Source organism: Loxodonta africana, chromosome 2 (assembly GCF_030014295.1).
Source record: "Loxodonta africana isolate mLoxAfr1 chromosome 2, mLoxAfr1.hap2, whole genome shotgun sequence".
NCBI lineage: Eukaryota > Metazoa > Chordata > Mammalia > Proboscidea > Elephantidae > Loxodonta > Loxodonta africana.
Window position 1 is genome coordinate 28,625,120 of NC_087343.1, and position 16,152 is coordinate 28,641,271.

The following is a 16,152-nucleotide window of genomic DNA, read 5'->3' on the forward strand; positions in this document are numbered from 1 at the left end:
AAAGAAAAAGACACAGTCATTCAAATGGAAAAGGGGATGCTACATGGTTTAAAATCCAGAAAGGTGCGTGTCAGGTGTGTGTATTTTTTCACCATACTTATTCAATCTGTATGCTGAGCAAATAATGTGAGAATTTGGATATGAAGAAGAACAGGGCATTAGGATTGGTGGAAGACTCGTTAACAACCTACAATATGCAGAATTGCTGAAAGCTAAGAGGACTTGAAGCACTCAGTGATGAACATCAAACACTACAACTTTAGTATGAATTACAGTTCAGCATAAGGAAAACAAAATTCTCGCAACCAGACCAAATAAGCACCATCATGATAAATGGAGAAAAGGTTGAAGTTGTCGAGGGTTTCATTTTCTTTGGATCTACAATCAACATCCATCAAGAAATCAGACGATGTATTGCACTGGGCAAATCTGCTGCAAAAGACCTCTTTCAAGTGTGAAAAAGCGAAGATGTCACTTTGAGGCCTAAGGTGGGCCTGGCCCAAGCCAGGATATTTTCAATCGTCTCATGCGCATGCAAAAGTTGGACAGTAAATAAAGAAGAACAAATAGTTGATGACTTGGAATTATGGAGTTGCGAAGAATACTGAATATAGTATGGACTGCTAGAAGAATGAACAAGTCTGTCCCGGAAAAAAATCAGCCAGGTTGCTCTTTTGAAGCTAGGATGATAAGCCTTTGTCCCATATATTTTGGACATGTTATCAGGAGGAGCCAGTCCCAGGAGAAGGACATCATGCTTGGTAAGGTAAAAGGTCAGTGGAAAAGAGGAAAACCTCTGATGGGATGGATTGACACAGTGGCTGCAACAATGAGCTCAAACATAGCAACAATTGTGAGGATGGAGCAAGACCAGGCAATATTTTGTTCTGTTGTACATAGGTTTGCTATGAGTAGTAACCAACTTGATGGTGCCTAACAACAACAATAACAATAGTTCAACATGGAGGAAAGCACTATTTTTTGTAGCTTTAAAGAATTCATGAGATTATCAGGGGAATCAGATGCAAAATATAATATGTACAGTAAATGTTTGAATGAAATAAAATAAATTTAAAATTTTGTGTATATTTTTCTTTTTGCTGGCATTTTTCAAGGCTGAGACTTAAGGTATATTGTAATTAATATTTTTTATTTTAATAAACAATATACCTTTGGCTCCAAATGTACCTTTTGCTCAAAAAAACTGCTCATTGTAATTCTTTCTGCTCATTTCTTTGATTTTGTTGGAGTTACTGACTCAAGTTTGTCTCCAGGCTCCATACTTAAGCAAGTTAGAAAACGGTTCACTTTACATATCAATATTTTGCTGTTTTGACAATTTCAGCAAGTAGAATTTCTTAAAAGCAATAAGAAAATACAAATTCAGCCCTTTATAAACCGCAGTTATAGCCTTAAAGACATAAACAAAAGCAGAACACAAGACACAAAAATTGAACCCTCGTTTCTTCTCCAACGAAGTTGCAGAGAGTTTTCCTTGGGGCTGTGGTCTTCTGCTTCCCTTCAACATTTCCTTTCAGACAATCTTTCAGCAAACCTTTCCTGAGCGGCAGAAGGCTTTTCACAACACTATACTGCTAAGTATCACAGAATCATGAACCCAACTTTAACCAAACTAGAACAGAACCTGAAATAGGAGTCATTATATGACTCTTGGGCTCATTTTATTTTCATTCTTACTTTCATAATTCCTGGCACTTTACAAGTGTTTCCTACACTTTTGAAATGTAAGTTCATTTAAAACAAGGTTGCCTTTCTTGGACTTTTGTGATCTTTAATATTTCTCTCTAATGAATTCAATTGTAATTAACCCAAATTATTCTTAAAATGATGGCCCAATACTGTTTTTGAAAAAAGAAGGGCTGCCAGAAAATGAACAAAGAAATATCCGACAAATTTGAACTGTAGATCATTATCTGAAGGAGGATATGTTTGCTGCTATCGTTAGCCCCGACACATGGCGACCCCATGCACAATGGGATGAAACACTGCCCAATCCTGTGCCAACCCGGTGATCAGTTGTGGATTGAACTTTTGTGATTCATAAGGCATTCATTGCATGGTTTTCTTCAGAAGTGTGTCACCAGGCCTTCACATATATATATATATAAAATAAAATTATTATGTCTGAGAAATTCAATAGTACAGTATTTATTTAGCCTTCCAACAAAAGTTTATTGAACATTGTCTTAGTTACCTAGTGCTGCTGTAACACAAATACCACAAGCAGGTGTCTTTAAAGAATAGAAATTTATTTTCTCACAGCTCTAAAGGTGAAAAGTTCAAATCAGGATCACAGCTGTTTTGATTCTTTCCTTTTCAGTGTCGCCCAGCATTCCTTGATACCTTGTTGTTCCTTGGCTTTAGACAATTGTCTTTCCACTGCGTGTGTATCCCTTGGTATATTCTGGTCTTTTTATAAATGAGAAGTGAAAAAGTTTAGGATTTACCCTACACTGTTATAACCTCATTAATACAACAAAAGAAAAACTCTTATTTCCAAATAGGGTCATATTCACAGTTACAGAGCATAGAATTTCAAAGCATATTTTGGGGGAGACACAACTCAATTCATAACAAACACCTACAATAGATGGATATACCAAAAAAACCATTGCCGTTGTATCAATTCGGAATCATAACAACCCTCTAGGAGATAGTAGAACTGCCCCCACAGGGTTTCCAAGTAGTGACTGGTGGATTCAAACTGCCCACCTTTTGATTACCAGCCATAACTTTTAACCACTGCTTCTAGGTACTGGTGACACTAAATAGTGAGCAAAACTGACAAAAATTCCTCTTATAGATTTTATGCTGCATTTGAGGGAATGGTTAATGCAAATACATATAGGCAGGAATGTACAGGATGAATAGGAATGAGCAAGAAGCTGGAACAGAGTAAATGGGAGAAGAGTAGAAGGAAGTTCAAAGTGGTATTTGGAGCCTTGTAGGCCATTACAAGGATTTTTGTCTTCTACTCTGAATGAAATGAGGAAGGATAGAAGAGTTTAGAACAAGGAAATGACTAATGGGAAATTCATTTTGAAATGATGTTTTCTGACCCCAGTGTTGACAGTAGGATAAGTGGAGCAAGACGGAATAGGGAGATCAGTTATACAGTTATTTTCTCCTAGTAATTGAGGCAAGAGACAGAGGCTTAAACCAACGTGGTCTGGTAGAAATGGTAATAAATGGTAAAATTCTGTGTATGTTTAAAAAAATTGAATTAATATGACTGATTCAATGTGGGATTTGAGAGAAAATGTAGGGTTCAATATGACTAGAAGGTTTTGAGCTTTAGCATCTTATAGAAGAGAAAGTACAGGCTAATGGGATATGAAGGAGACATCAGTTATCTATTTGGTGGGGAAATCTGTACAATTCCTTTGGGTATGTTACGTATAAAGAAGAAAAATTATTAGAGAGCAGTTATCTCTGGAATTTTAGGGAGAAGTCAAGATTTATGTAATAAAGTAGGTGGCCATGAGCTTGAGAATGATAATTAAAAGCCTCATTGTGATGAGAAAAATGAGTTGTGAGCTGAGGCTGAAGGTGCTGGGGGCGTGAGGAAGTGGTGTTAAACGTTGCTGAGGAATTCAGAATTGAACTTGGAGGCAAGGAGATTTTGGTTAAGGCTTCATGAGAAATGCTATACTTTAGAAATACTGCTTATGTGTTTGGAGTATACATAGGATGGGAGACATGAGTGTATTTGAGATAGGGAGAGGAGTTACAAAGTTAGTACATAGGTAGTTGTCCAAGTTAGAAATATAAAGGTCTCAACAAGGACAGCCCCTCCACATGCCATAGTACCTATCAACTCTATTCATTTATTTATAAATCACATAAAAATGATGATACAAACATATCAGAGAACTATTTTAACAATTAAAGGTAATCTCTTCAAAGTGCATAGCAAAAATATAACTGAGAGTGGTGCTCTATGATGCTAATTGGGAAAATTGAGAGGAGGGCAGCAGAATAAAGCATATTTACTCTGAAAGATTCTACAATAATGAAAGACATATTAATGGACAAGGAAGATGATAGAATGATATAAAAAATTGCTTATGAGGCAATTAGGGAATAAAAATAGAGAATTTTTAGAAATTATGTTGGAGAAGATAAATGAAATTATTGCATATTATCTGAGTTACTACTATGTGGCAGGTACTATGCACTGAGGGAATAATGGGAAAAAAAAAGGTAAGACCCCCCCTTGAACTCAAGAAGCCCACACAATTTTATTAGCTTTCTTTCTTACTTTCCATCTTGTATAGTATTTTGTCATTTTTGAACATATTATCACATTATCATACAAGAAGTGTCTACAGAATGTGCCCAGACTTCATCCATTCTTTTTGTACTATTAGTTATTTCAAAAAGACTTGCAGCTTCATGAACTTTATCTCATTTTAGCCTGCAGAATGTCCTATGAGGTAAATACAGATAATGATTAATAAGCATGTTCTGAATGAATGTATCCCCCCATCCTTATATTCATCTATTTGAATACAAGGACTAATGGATCATGAAAAATAACTCAGTTTTCTTATTAAATAGGAATGTTTAGCTGAAATTATTTAATAAAGATACATATGTATGAGTGTCCATGAATGCATTTGTAAACCAGAAAACATGTGAATAATTTTCTTGAGTGTTTTGTAGAATTAGTCTCAGTATTTCATAGTCATAGTTCATATGTAGGTGTATCCCAAACATAATATATATAGATTATATATAGATATTTATATTCAGAAACGAGCCCAGATACATAGATACCCAAAATGCTTAATCTTACTTAAATCATAGGTTTCTTTATCTTTAGAAGATCCTAGACACTGAATTATTCATAATTTATGTGTATAACCCCCCCCAAAAAAAACAAAACCCAGTGCTATAGACTTGATTCTGACTCATAGCAACCCTGTAGGACAGAGTATAACTGACCCATAGGATTTCCAAGAAGCAGCTGGTGGATTCAAATGGCTGACTTTTTGGTTAGTAGCTGTAGCCCTTAACCACTGCACCACGTACAAGTCTATCAACATATCTGGAGCTCCGGGAGTGTATAACAGTGTCTTCTTGACATAAGATAGAGAAACCTCAATCTAAGAACATGGATTTATTATTGAAAAAACTTTCTTTGATATTCTGTTCAAAATAGAACTAGCAGGATTTGATCAACTTAATCACCATTTCTAAAGACGGAAAGATTTATGTATTACTTATTTTTTACTTATCTGGCTACTTCATTAATAGATGTGAAGAACAGAGGATTTCTTTACAATGTATAGAAAATTAAATAAAAGTGAATGTTATGTATTTTGTTAAAAATTCAGTGTTTAGTAATGATTTTTCATTTTTTTATTAATAGAATTACATGTGTATAAAATAATTGCATATGATTTATTACTACATCTCTAGGACCTAGAACATCTATTGATTTTATAATAAATGCTCAGTAAATACTTGACGAATGAAAGAAAACATTGACAAATAAATGAAGGCCCAGTGTTGTCCAGTGAAATCAATAATATGATACTGCGAGACATTTCCCTCAATCTCCAGATAAAAGAGATTTTGGACATAGAATAGTCTAAAAATTGGGTGTCCCTCTGGAGATACCATGACAGGGAGGCTACATGGGAAAATTTAAGCATGAGAAAATATAATAGGCATAATTTTTAATTTCATCATCTCCAAAAATCTGTTCTTAATATGCAGTCTGCATGATCACCAAACATTAGAATTTCTGATACAAAGCTCTGTTGGGTACTCTGATAATTTGTGTGTAATATAGCACTTACATTGAGAAAAAAAGCCTGCTAGTACATTTCTTTAAACATTTTTTTTTTTTAAATGGTTTGTATGATGCCAGATATCACTACCATTATCCTTTAAATTTATAGAAACTCAGTGACAAATCTAGCTGGACCATGAATAAGGAAGACTGAAGAAGAATTAATGCCCTGGGTGGACTCAAACCTCCAACCTTTTGGTTAGCTGCTGAGCATATTAACTGTTTGCACCACCCAGAACTCCTGTTGGCATCTAATATTGATAAAAATAACTAATGCTGGAAACGTTTAGAACAAATTTTCAAACAAATGAATATTGTGTTTTGAAACACATCTAACATGAAATGCTCATAAGATTATATCTCTCTTCTTGTTGTTGTTGTTGTTTATTGATTGATTTGTTAATTAAAAGAATTCTTCAAGAATAATGAAGGTTTTCCCCTTCTTTCGTTCAGGATACTTGACCAGACTTTTCTGTTTTAACATTGCCTTTTTGGAAAACAGGGAGTCTGCCAAGTTAGAGTTTCCTATGGTCTGATGTGTCACTTAGTCCTTGTAATATGACTATAATTTGAACTCTACCACAAGGTTATTTTTCTTTCATAATTAGACCATTGTGAAAACCAAAATGTATTAGATCAGAGAAATGTGGGTCTCATCAGCTTGAAAGTTGGAAACAATTACCATTCAAGATGATTGAAATAATTAATTCCCCATTAAAGCTATGTCAGTATTGCACTGTGGCTTACTCCAAAAGCATAGCATTTTCACTAATTGGGGAGCAGATGAACCTTGGGTATTGTTTATGATACACTCCGCAGGGAATGTGACTTCCTAGCCTAGACCCCATAAAGTGCTCCATTTATAAATCAATCATGTTGTGGAACTTGGGGAACAGGGATCAGTTAGAGGCAATTGACTTCCTTGAACCTCAGGAACTCTGGATAATTAACTGTCAGTATTTTTTGTTGTTGTTGTTTGGCTTTCTATTGAGTCATCCACTGACAAAAAAGACAGACTTTGTGGCAAATAAATACGTAATGTGTAATGCATTTTGGAAAACTTGACATAATTACAATATTGTATCTTGATGGAATGTACAATGTGAATGCTGTCATTACTAGGCATTTTCCGAATCACCATGGGAGGTAAGCACATTTTCCATTAAAGGATTATTTTAGTCAGAAACCTGACTGAATTAGTATTGACAATAAACCTCAGTGGCATAAAAATGTCGTATGAAAATAAGAAAATGTTTTATTCTTTCAGATATTTTTTTAGTGAATATAAACAAAAATAAACTACCACTCAGTTATGTTTTGGGGTATTTATCATAAAGGCGGCCCATGTTTTCAATTTGTTATGTAGTAATATTTTAAGTGTGCAAATGGCTAATATGCTCAGCGGCTAACTGAAAGGTTGGAGGTAAAGTCCAGCAAAAGGCACCTTTTAAGAAGTGCCTCGGGATCCACTTTAGAAAAATCAGCCATTAAAAACCCTATGGAGCATGATTCTACCCTGACCCACATGGGGCTGCCATGATTTAGAACGGACTGGTTTACAAGTGAGTATTACTTTTAATATAGAAGTTTTCACATATCATAGCACAACGCGAGCCATTAGACAGATAATTCCTATTTAAATTTTATTAATTTTATAGAGTTCTCATTACTAATTAGATTGATTCTATAAGCTTACCCGTATTCAGGTACTAATTTCGTACTAAGATAGGTCATACAGAAGCTCATTCTTTCTAGGAAAACAAAAGAATCTGCAGACAAAGTAGTTGTAAAAACTGGTTTATTTTTTAAAAATAAATACAAAAATATAAATATAAAACATTAGCAGATAGAATTTGATGAAATGAAATTGCACACACGTTTGTATAACAGGTTGCATATCACACCTACTAACAACACATGAACTTTTTTTTTTTTTAACTTAATGTACGGAACAGGATATACTTTAAAAATTTCCTTCACCTTTTGAAAGCTTTATTTGCAAGGGCAGAGCATGTATCTAACAGAAGCGGCTTGTCTGTGAGGTTGCTTAAGGGAGAACTATCCTGTTCATGTTTCTGAAATTATCTTTTATTTACTAAGATGGACAACACTGAATTTCCATAGCTTTGGCTCTTGGAAGTGATTAAATAAATTGTATATATTCCATGAGACATTCTACAGGAGAGAATTAATGTAATTAAGGAACAAATGAAAAAGTAAATGGGAAAAGAAACTGTGCGGCATGGCAGGAAAATCGTCCTGAATATCAAATATGGTGACGTGGAGACGGTGCGGTAAAGTTACTTCCTCTCGTTGGAACAGAGCTAGTACCCTAGGTTAAGAGTCTTTGTCGCTTTCTCCGCCACCATACATTTCCGCTAGCTTGTTAAACCGAGGGCCCCAATCTCGGAGGTAATCGTAATTTTGGTCTCCTTCAGTAGTACCTGATTCTAATGAACTCAGAGACTCAGCTATTGAATCATTTCCTTCATAGGCATAGGTTGCTAGTGAGTCGTATGGCGGTGCGGTGGGATCAAGGTCATGCTCCTTTAGCCTTTCATTAATGAAATCCCGGACATCGGTGTTATCCGGGGCTGTAGGAGTCCTCCGTGGTATAAATAAAGTTTCCGGAATAATATCTCGCCGGAGTTTCTTTTCCTCGATAGCTGCAGGATTCCTCAGGGTGCCGATATCAAAGGCCTGGGTGTCTTCCTCTCCACCACCTTCATCATTATAGCTCACAATGTTGTCTCTGATGTCCTCTTTCGACAAGATCAGAGGCTCTTTTTTCCGCTGCCTTTTCAGGGCTGCAAACAGCACTACTATAACTTGAAAGAAGAAAAGGAGATAAATTAGAGGTCCACTTAAAACGTCAGGTAAATAATGAGTGGAAGTATTGTAAAGGGGCTGAAACAATATAATTTTCCCATGAAAATTTAGAATTTAAAATTAATTTTGTATTTCCAACCTGTCTTTTTTTGGGGGGAGGGCTGTTGAAGGGCTGGGGGGAGTTGTTTAGGAAGAGTGTTTCTAATTTTTTAAACAGAATGTGGGCTATTCCTTAAATGCCATGATTTATAATTTATCTACTTTTCTATAAACTGTTTAAAGGTGGTTTCTGATTGTCTAAGCACTCTTTATCCTCTGTATAAATAGTGATATAAGATGTAACATAAAAATAGATACAAATGGAATTCAACTTCAAATGAGACAATTAAAAAGAGCAGAAATATGCCTTTATTTTTCACACCCTGATACAGTATTTAAAAGCACCATATCTCACAAGTCGTGATACATTAGTTTCTGTTAAACAGCTTTGCTGAGAGATGTATGTAGATTTTTTTTTTTAATTTTATTAAAGTAAGGCCTTAATTACTAGAAAAAAGACCAGGTTATTTAGACATTAGATTGGTTGAGAAGTTCATGAGACCAAAGAAAAAAAATTTAGATCAGATTACAGTTACAAATTTCACTGACTGAAATTTCTGCTCCCCTTAAAAGAGACCTGAAGCCAAGGAATGACTTAATGGCCACTAGGCAGGTCACTCTGCTCAATACGAGGGCCAGCCTTTTGTATCTCTCAGAATGGACATTTACCTCTAGAAAGGAGTAATAATAATAACGGTAATGACGATGATGTCAATAATTATAGTATTGTCAATAATCTAAAAGACAGGAGAAAGTTAATATCAAATTCCCTCTGCTTGAATTAGAGCTCCCTACTCCCATTCACTACCTCAGCCCAACTCTCATTCACTACCTCTGACACTTTAGTCACATTCCTTTAAGTGTGTGTGTGTGTGCTGTTGTTGTGTGCCACCGAGTCCATTTTGACTCATAGTGACCCTACAGGGCAGAGTAGAAACCACCTCATAGGGTTTCCTAGGCTGTAGCCTTCACAGAAGCAGAGAGCCAGCTCTTCTCTCCCTGGGAGCCACTGAGTGGGTTCCAACTGCCCAACTTTCAGTTAGCAGCTGAGTGCTTAACCACTGTGTCACCAGGGGCCTGTCTCTCTATACATAAATATGTATATCTCCAGTAAGGCTGGAGATATTTAATAATTTTTTTCAGAAAAAAAAAGTGGAAATAAACTTGAGATTCCACTGGCAAACTGTATGCACGATGACTAAGAGCCAGGTCTTAGCCGCCCAGGAACTGTGTGACATTGGGAAATGTTTTGAATATTTCTAACTTCTGTTTTCATTATTTATAAAATGAAAATAATAATCCTATGAACATTATATTTTTTTGTGAAAATAAAAAATCTCATTTGGGGCAAAGTGCTAATTACAGAGTCTTACACACAGTAAACACTTAATAAAACCATGCCACTATTAATATTATTCTCCATGAAGACTTTAATATTTAATACACATTTTAATGGAATGAGTTTGGCAATATAAAATTTAAACCCAAAAGATAAATATCTACATTTTTCACATTTGCAAATGTAGAGTCAATTACTCTAAAGCACATGTATTTTCTTCAAAAGATTTATTATATTAATGGCAAGTTGAATTATAAAAATAAAAATTTGATTAATTCTCACATATTCTATTAAATATAATCAAGTTTATTATTTTCTGCATCATGAAGAAGTCTTGTTGTGCCTAATATCCCATAGTAATAGGATATATAATGCATATTTTAAAAGCTACCACATTCTCATTTCCTGAACTACATTAAAAAATCAGATCTAAAAGTGATCATTTCATACCTTTAATGGTTTATCTGGCATGAATAATTTACTCTTCAGTTAATAACTGCAGAGATAGGGAGTACACACGTTATGTTAAAAGTAGAAAAATGGAAATGTTTCTTCTGTAGATGAAGTAGATATAACCAAATTAAACACAGAATGGAGTCTTTCTTAAGCCATGTTTTATTGGTGCAAGTCCTAACTTCATATAAAACATTGCTCTCCTTTAATAACCACGGAAAATATTGCCATAATTTATTATTGCCAGCATTATTTTCAAATTTGGGATGATGGCAATAAAAAATGTTTTATGTAACATTTTGAAAAGTTGGCAATAATTGAGTACAGGTATGCTGGCAGGTAGTCCTTCTACACAAAGGCAAGTTTTTGAATTTTCATTCTAACAAAAATTATTAACTGCTTTTTTTTTTTTGTTTTCCATCTTTTGAGATCTGCTAATAGTGTCCAACCTTAAGTCTCAGTGTTGACACTCTACTCCACCACCTCCTCGAGCTCCTACACTAATTGCTCTCGAACAGGAGTTTGGCAGATAACCCACAAAGAGGCAATGACACAGAGTCTGCGATTTCACCGCTTGGGAGACAAATCATGTGTCTGCTAGGAAAGAACGGGGCAACTGGCTACTGACTTCTCTTCCTTCGTTGTTCTGTGACCTATGCTGCAAAGAATGTTTAATTCCATTGGTACTTTCAGTATGGCTAGCGAGAATTACAGTCGTCTGTCTCTGAACTTCCTCCAATCCTACAGAAGTCCTTTCCTTTTCTTTTGTTTATTTAATATGTTTTACTAAAAGATAAATATTTGTTTATTTTTTTATACATTTATTCACATTTGAATGAGTTCCAGGTTCCAAAGTCCTGCTATTACCACCACTATCTCAAAACATACTTTATATATGTTTATAAATTCTGCTAGGATAAACTATTTTAATAAATTTGACTCTAGTTATTTTATTTCTGTCTTAAAACTTGGGGGTTATTTCGGAGGGAGTTATTTTAACAGCAAATTTTCTAATTAAAAACACACTGAGTCCTGAGAGGGAGCACAACAGACAATCCCTGATGGAGTAGAACAGCAGGATGCAGACCTCAAATTCTAGCAAAAAGACCAGATTTAATGGTCTGACTGAGACTGAGGGACCCCAGAAGTCATGGTCCCTACACCCTCTGTTGGCCCAAGACTGGAACCATTCCAGAACCCAACTCTTCACACAGGGATTTGACTGGACTATAAGACAGAAAATGATACTGGTGAGGAGTGACCTTCCTGGCTCAAGTAGACACATAAGACTATGTGGGCAGCTCCTGTCTGGAGGGATATGAGAAACCAGAGGGGGACAGGAGCTTGTTGAATGGACACGGGGAATACAGGACAGAGAAGAGGAAAGTGCTGTCTCATTAGGGGGAGAGCAGCTAAGACTACATAGCAAGGTGTATATAAGTTTTTGTATGAGAGACTAATTGGATTTGTAAACTTTCACTTAAAGCATAATTAAAAAAAAAAAAAAAACATTAAGGTGGGCAACCTAGAAAAATCACCACATTTTCTTTCTAGTTTCATTACCTACCCAGCAGAATAATAATGCAGAGGAGAATGGCGATCAAGGCCCCGGTGCTGAGGCCGGCCGGGAGGAGCAGGGCTTCAGCGCTGCAGGACTGCATGTTGCCTTGGCCGTCGCAGGCACACACACGGATGGTCAGCGTGCCCGTGCTGCTCTGAATTGGGTAATCGTTGTCTGATATCACCACGGGCAGGAGATAAGTACTAATTTCGTGCCTATTGAATCCATTTTTTCTGGTTAAAATTCTGGCAGTATTATCTAAAATGAATTTTCAAATATTACAAATGATTTGGGATAGTAAATTTGTTATATCTGATAATCAGGATTAGAAATGTAAAATAAAAAAGTATGTTTATATAAAACTCATGCACATTTTCCTAATACAGAGAATATAAAAATGATCGATTGAGGAATCAAAGACTATAGATTGCTTACTTATTAGTTTTTCTAAGAACTCCCTGATAACACTTTCAAAATGGCGAATTTTGATAAGTGAATCATTTATCAAAACTAATAAAATTTTCAGTTTTCAAAAAACAATATTTTGCACATCAAGAAAAACACATATTAGAATGCTTTTTTTTTTCCTTAACAAATATGCAAGCTTATACACAAACACTTTCTCACACACATACATCCAATAACCTTGAAGAAAAATATAATGGGGGAATTTTAAATATGGCTGCATTTTTATAGTCCATAAAGCAGACAAAAATCTTTGCATCCTTTAGCAACAAATAGCAAGCTACTTAATAGTTTTAAACTTTGTTTCCACTCATTAAAATGAATATAATACTGTATTACTCAAAGGATTGGTATAACATCTGAGATGACTGATATAAAGTGCCTAACACAGTCCCACAAAGAAATGCTTTGGAGGACATTTCCTGTTAATGACACCTTAGAATCATAAGGGACACGTTTTAAAGTTTACCTTCATTATCCTGTACTGTGAAGTTCGGATTGACAGCAGCTAAACTGAAGAAAAATTTCTGTCCACCTAAAGGATCATCTTTGTCTACTGCACTTATAGTCTGTATTAGCTGCAGAAAAGAGAAAATATATATATTCATCAACTCTGCTTTATAATATGTATTTTTAGCACCCTTATTTTGCATAAAAAATTAAAGCCAGTGGATTATGTTCCTTCTACATGTACCTTTATTTGAGTTTATTCATATTTTTTACTATTATTTTTATTTTAACAGATTTAATCTCTCTCACTCTTTCTCCTGGATATTACTCTTTCCTTCAAAATTTTTAATATTATATTTTTTTAGATTTTATTAATTTATATGTAGCATTTGAAGTGAAGAGGTTTATAGCAATATGTTGGAGGAAAAATAACGCATAAATGAAACAACTTATTGAGAAAATAGATCAATAAAAATTCTTATGTTTATATATCATTAAAAATAGCATGTTAACACTCTCATAGAGAAAAAATGATAGAAAAGTAAAAGTAGAGTTTTTGGTCTTTTAATATACAAAATACAATGTCCCACAAATATTGTATGAGACCACTATTATAAGAACTCAAGGAAAGTTTTAAACACAGAAGAAAACATTCTTTGATGCTTATGAGGGTGTGGAGGGAGGGAGAAGGGTATTTACTTACTAGATAGAGTAGACAAGAATTAGTTGAAGGGAAGGGCAACCCACAATACAAGGGAAGCCTGCGCAACTGGACTAAACCAAAACCTAAGAAGTTTACCGAGTATAACCAAATACTTCAGGGGACAGAGTAGCAGAGGTGTGGTTCTGGGAACCATCGTTTCAGGGGACATCTAGGTCAATTGGTGTAACAAAGTTTATTAAGAAAATGTTCTGCATCTCACTTTGGTGAGTGGCATCCAGGGTCTTAAAAGCTAACAAGCAGCCATCTAAGATGCATCAATTGGTCCCAAATTACCTGGACCAAATGAGAATGAAGAACACCAAAGACATAAGGAAAGGAGGCGGAGCCAAGATGGTGGACTAGGCAGATGCTACCTCGGATCCCTCTTACAACAAAGACACAGAAAAACAAGTGAATCGATCACATACATAACAATCTACGAACCCTGAACAACAAACACAGATTTAGAGACGGAGAATGAACTAATACGGGGAAGTAGCGATTGTTTTCAGAGCCTGGAGCCAGCGTACCAGTCAGGTACGGCACAAGCAGAGAGAGCTGCTCCACCCCCCTAAACTAACCCCGGGAGGGGGACCAGCCGGTTCCGCGGGCGGTGTGGGATGCAGCCGGTAGGAGAAGTCCCCGGGAGGCAGTGACAGGTCTTGAAACGGGGAGAGCAGCGTCCCAGCCGGGGAACCATCCCGCCGGGATTTGGACTGGACGCAGGTACGGCATAAACACGGAGAGCTGCTCCACCCCCCTGAACTAACCCCGGGAGGGGGCCCAGTTGGGTCGTGCGGGCGGCGTGGGACACAGCCCGTAGGAGAAGTCCCCGGGAGGCAGCGACTGGTCTTGGAGCGGGGAGAACAGCGTCCCAGCCGGGACACTCGGTCATGGCACAAGCACGGGGAGCTGCTCCACCCATCTGAACTAACCCCGGGAGGGGGCCCGAATGGTTCGCGGGGGCGGCACGGCCACGCGGCTGAAGGGACAAGAAGTCCCCGGGAGGCAGCGACTGATTTTGGAGTCGAGAGTGCACCGTCCCAGCAGGGGAGCCTTGACGCTGGGCGTGGGATTGGAAGTGGAAGATCTGACAGTGACTCCAGCGGGACAGACCCCCCGGGGACAATCTCCACACAGCCAGCACACATAGGCGATGCACCCCGCGGGAATCTCAGATATAATAGTCATTCCAAGCAAGACAAGCAACTCTGGCTATACTCTGAGGTGCTACTCTCCTATCTCTCTGTTCCCTCCCCCATCCTCCCCAGGCGGCTTCATTAACATCCGAATAGCCTGAGCCAGAGGGAGAACTCTGATAGGGATCTGACTGCATTTTTTTTTAGCGGATTTTCTGGAAAAACTAGTTTCCCAGTGATGGCTCGGAGACAACAATCCATACCAAACCACTTAAAGAAGCAGACCATGACAGCTTCTCCAACCCCCCAAACAAAAGAATTAAAATTTTCCCAAATGAAGATACAATCCTGGAATTATCAGATACAGAATATAAAAAACTAATTTACAGAATGCTTAAAGATATCACAAATGAAATTAGGATAACTGCAGAAAAAGCCAAGGAACACACCGATAAAACTGTTGAAGAACTCAAAAAGATTATTCAAGAACATAGTGGAAAAATTAATAAGTTGCAAGAATCCATAGAGAGACAGCATGTAGAAATCCAAAAGATTAACAATAAAATTACAGAATTAGACAACGCAATAGGAAGTCAGAGGAGCAGACTCGAGCAATTAGAATGCAGACTGGGACATCTGGAGGACCAGGGAATCAACACCAACATAGCTGAAAAAAAATCTGATGAAAGAATTAAAAAAAATGAAGAAACCCTAAGAATCATGTGGGACTCTATCAAGAAGGATAACTTGCGAGTAATTGGAGTCCCAGAACAGGGAGGGGGGACAGAAAACACAGAGAAAATAGTTGAAGAACTCCTGACACAAAACTTCCCTGACATCATGAAAGACGAAAGAATATCTATCCAAGATGCTCATCGAACCCCATTTAAGATTGATCCAAAAAGATAAACACCAAGACGTATTATCATCAAACTCACCAAAACCAAAGATAAACAGAAAATTTTAAAAGCAGCCAGGGAGAAAAGAAAGGTTTCCTTCAAGGGAGAATCAATAAGAATCAGTTCAGACTACTCAGCAGAAACCATGCAGGCAAGAAGGGAACGGGACGACATATACAGAACACTGAAGGAGAAAAACTGCCAGCCAAGGATCATATATCCAGCAAAACTCTCTCTGAAATATGAAGGTGAAATTAAGATATTTACAGATAAACACAAGTTTAGAGAATTTGCAAAAACCAAACCAAAGCTACAAGAAATACTAAAGGATATTGTTTGGTCAGAGAACCAATAATATCAGATATCAGCACAACACAAGGTCACAAAACAGAAC

At 36.7% G+C, this 16,152-nt stretch overlaps 1 protein-coding gene across 4 annotated transcripts in view; it reads right to left on the minus strand.

The window, feature by feature from the left end:
* Positions 1 to 8,158: 8,158 nt before the first annotated feature.
* The window catches only part of CDH10 (cadherin 10), a 143,898-nt gene continuing 135,904 nt past the window's right edge, over positions 8,159 to 16,152 (minus strand). For 2 of the 4 annotated variants that reach the window (XM_064270867.1, XM_003407879.4), the window contains 3 exons: positions 13,037 to 13,145; positions 12,109 to 12,360; positions 8,159 to 8,649 (listed from right to left, as the gene is read on the minus strand). In XM_064270867.1, coding sequence (XP_064126937.1) covers positions 8,159 to 8,649; positions 12,109 to 12,360; positions 13,037 to 13,145 — 852 coding nt within the window. The remainder of the gene's footprint in view (positions 8,650 to 12,108; positions 12,361 to 13,036; positions 13,146 to 16,152) is intronic. The other 2 variants (XM_064270845.1, XM_064270859.1) reach the window with 2 other exon arrangements.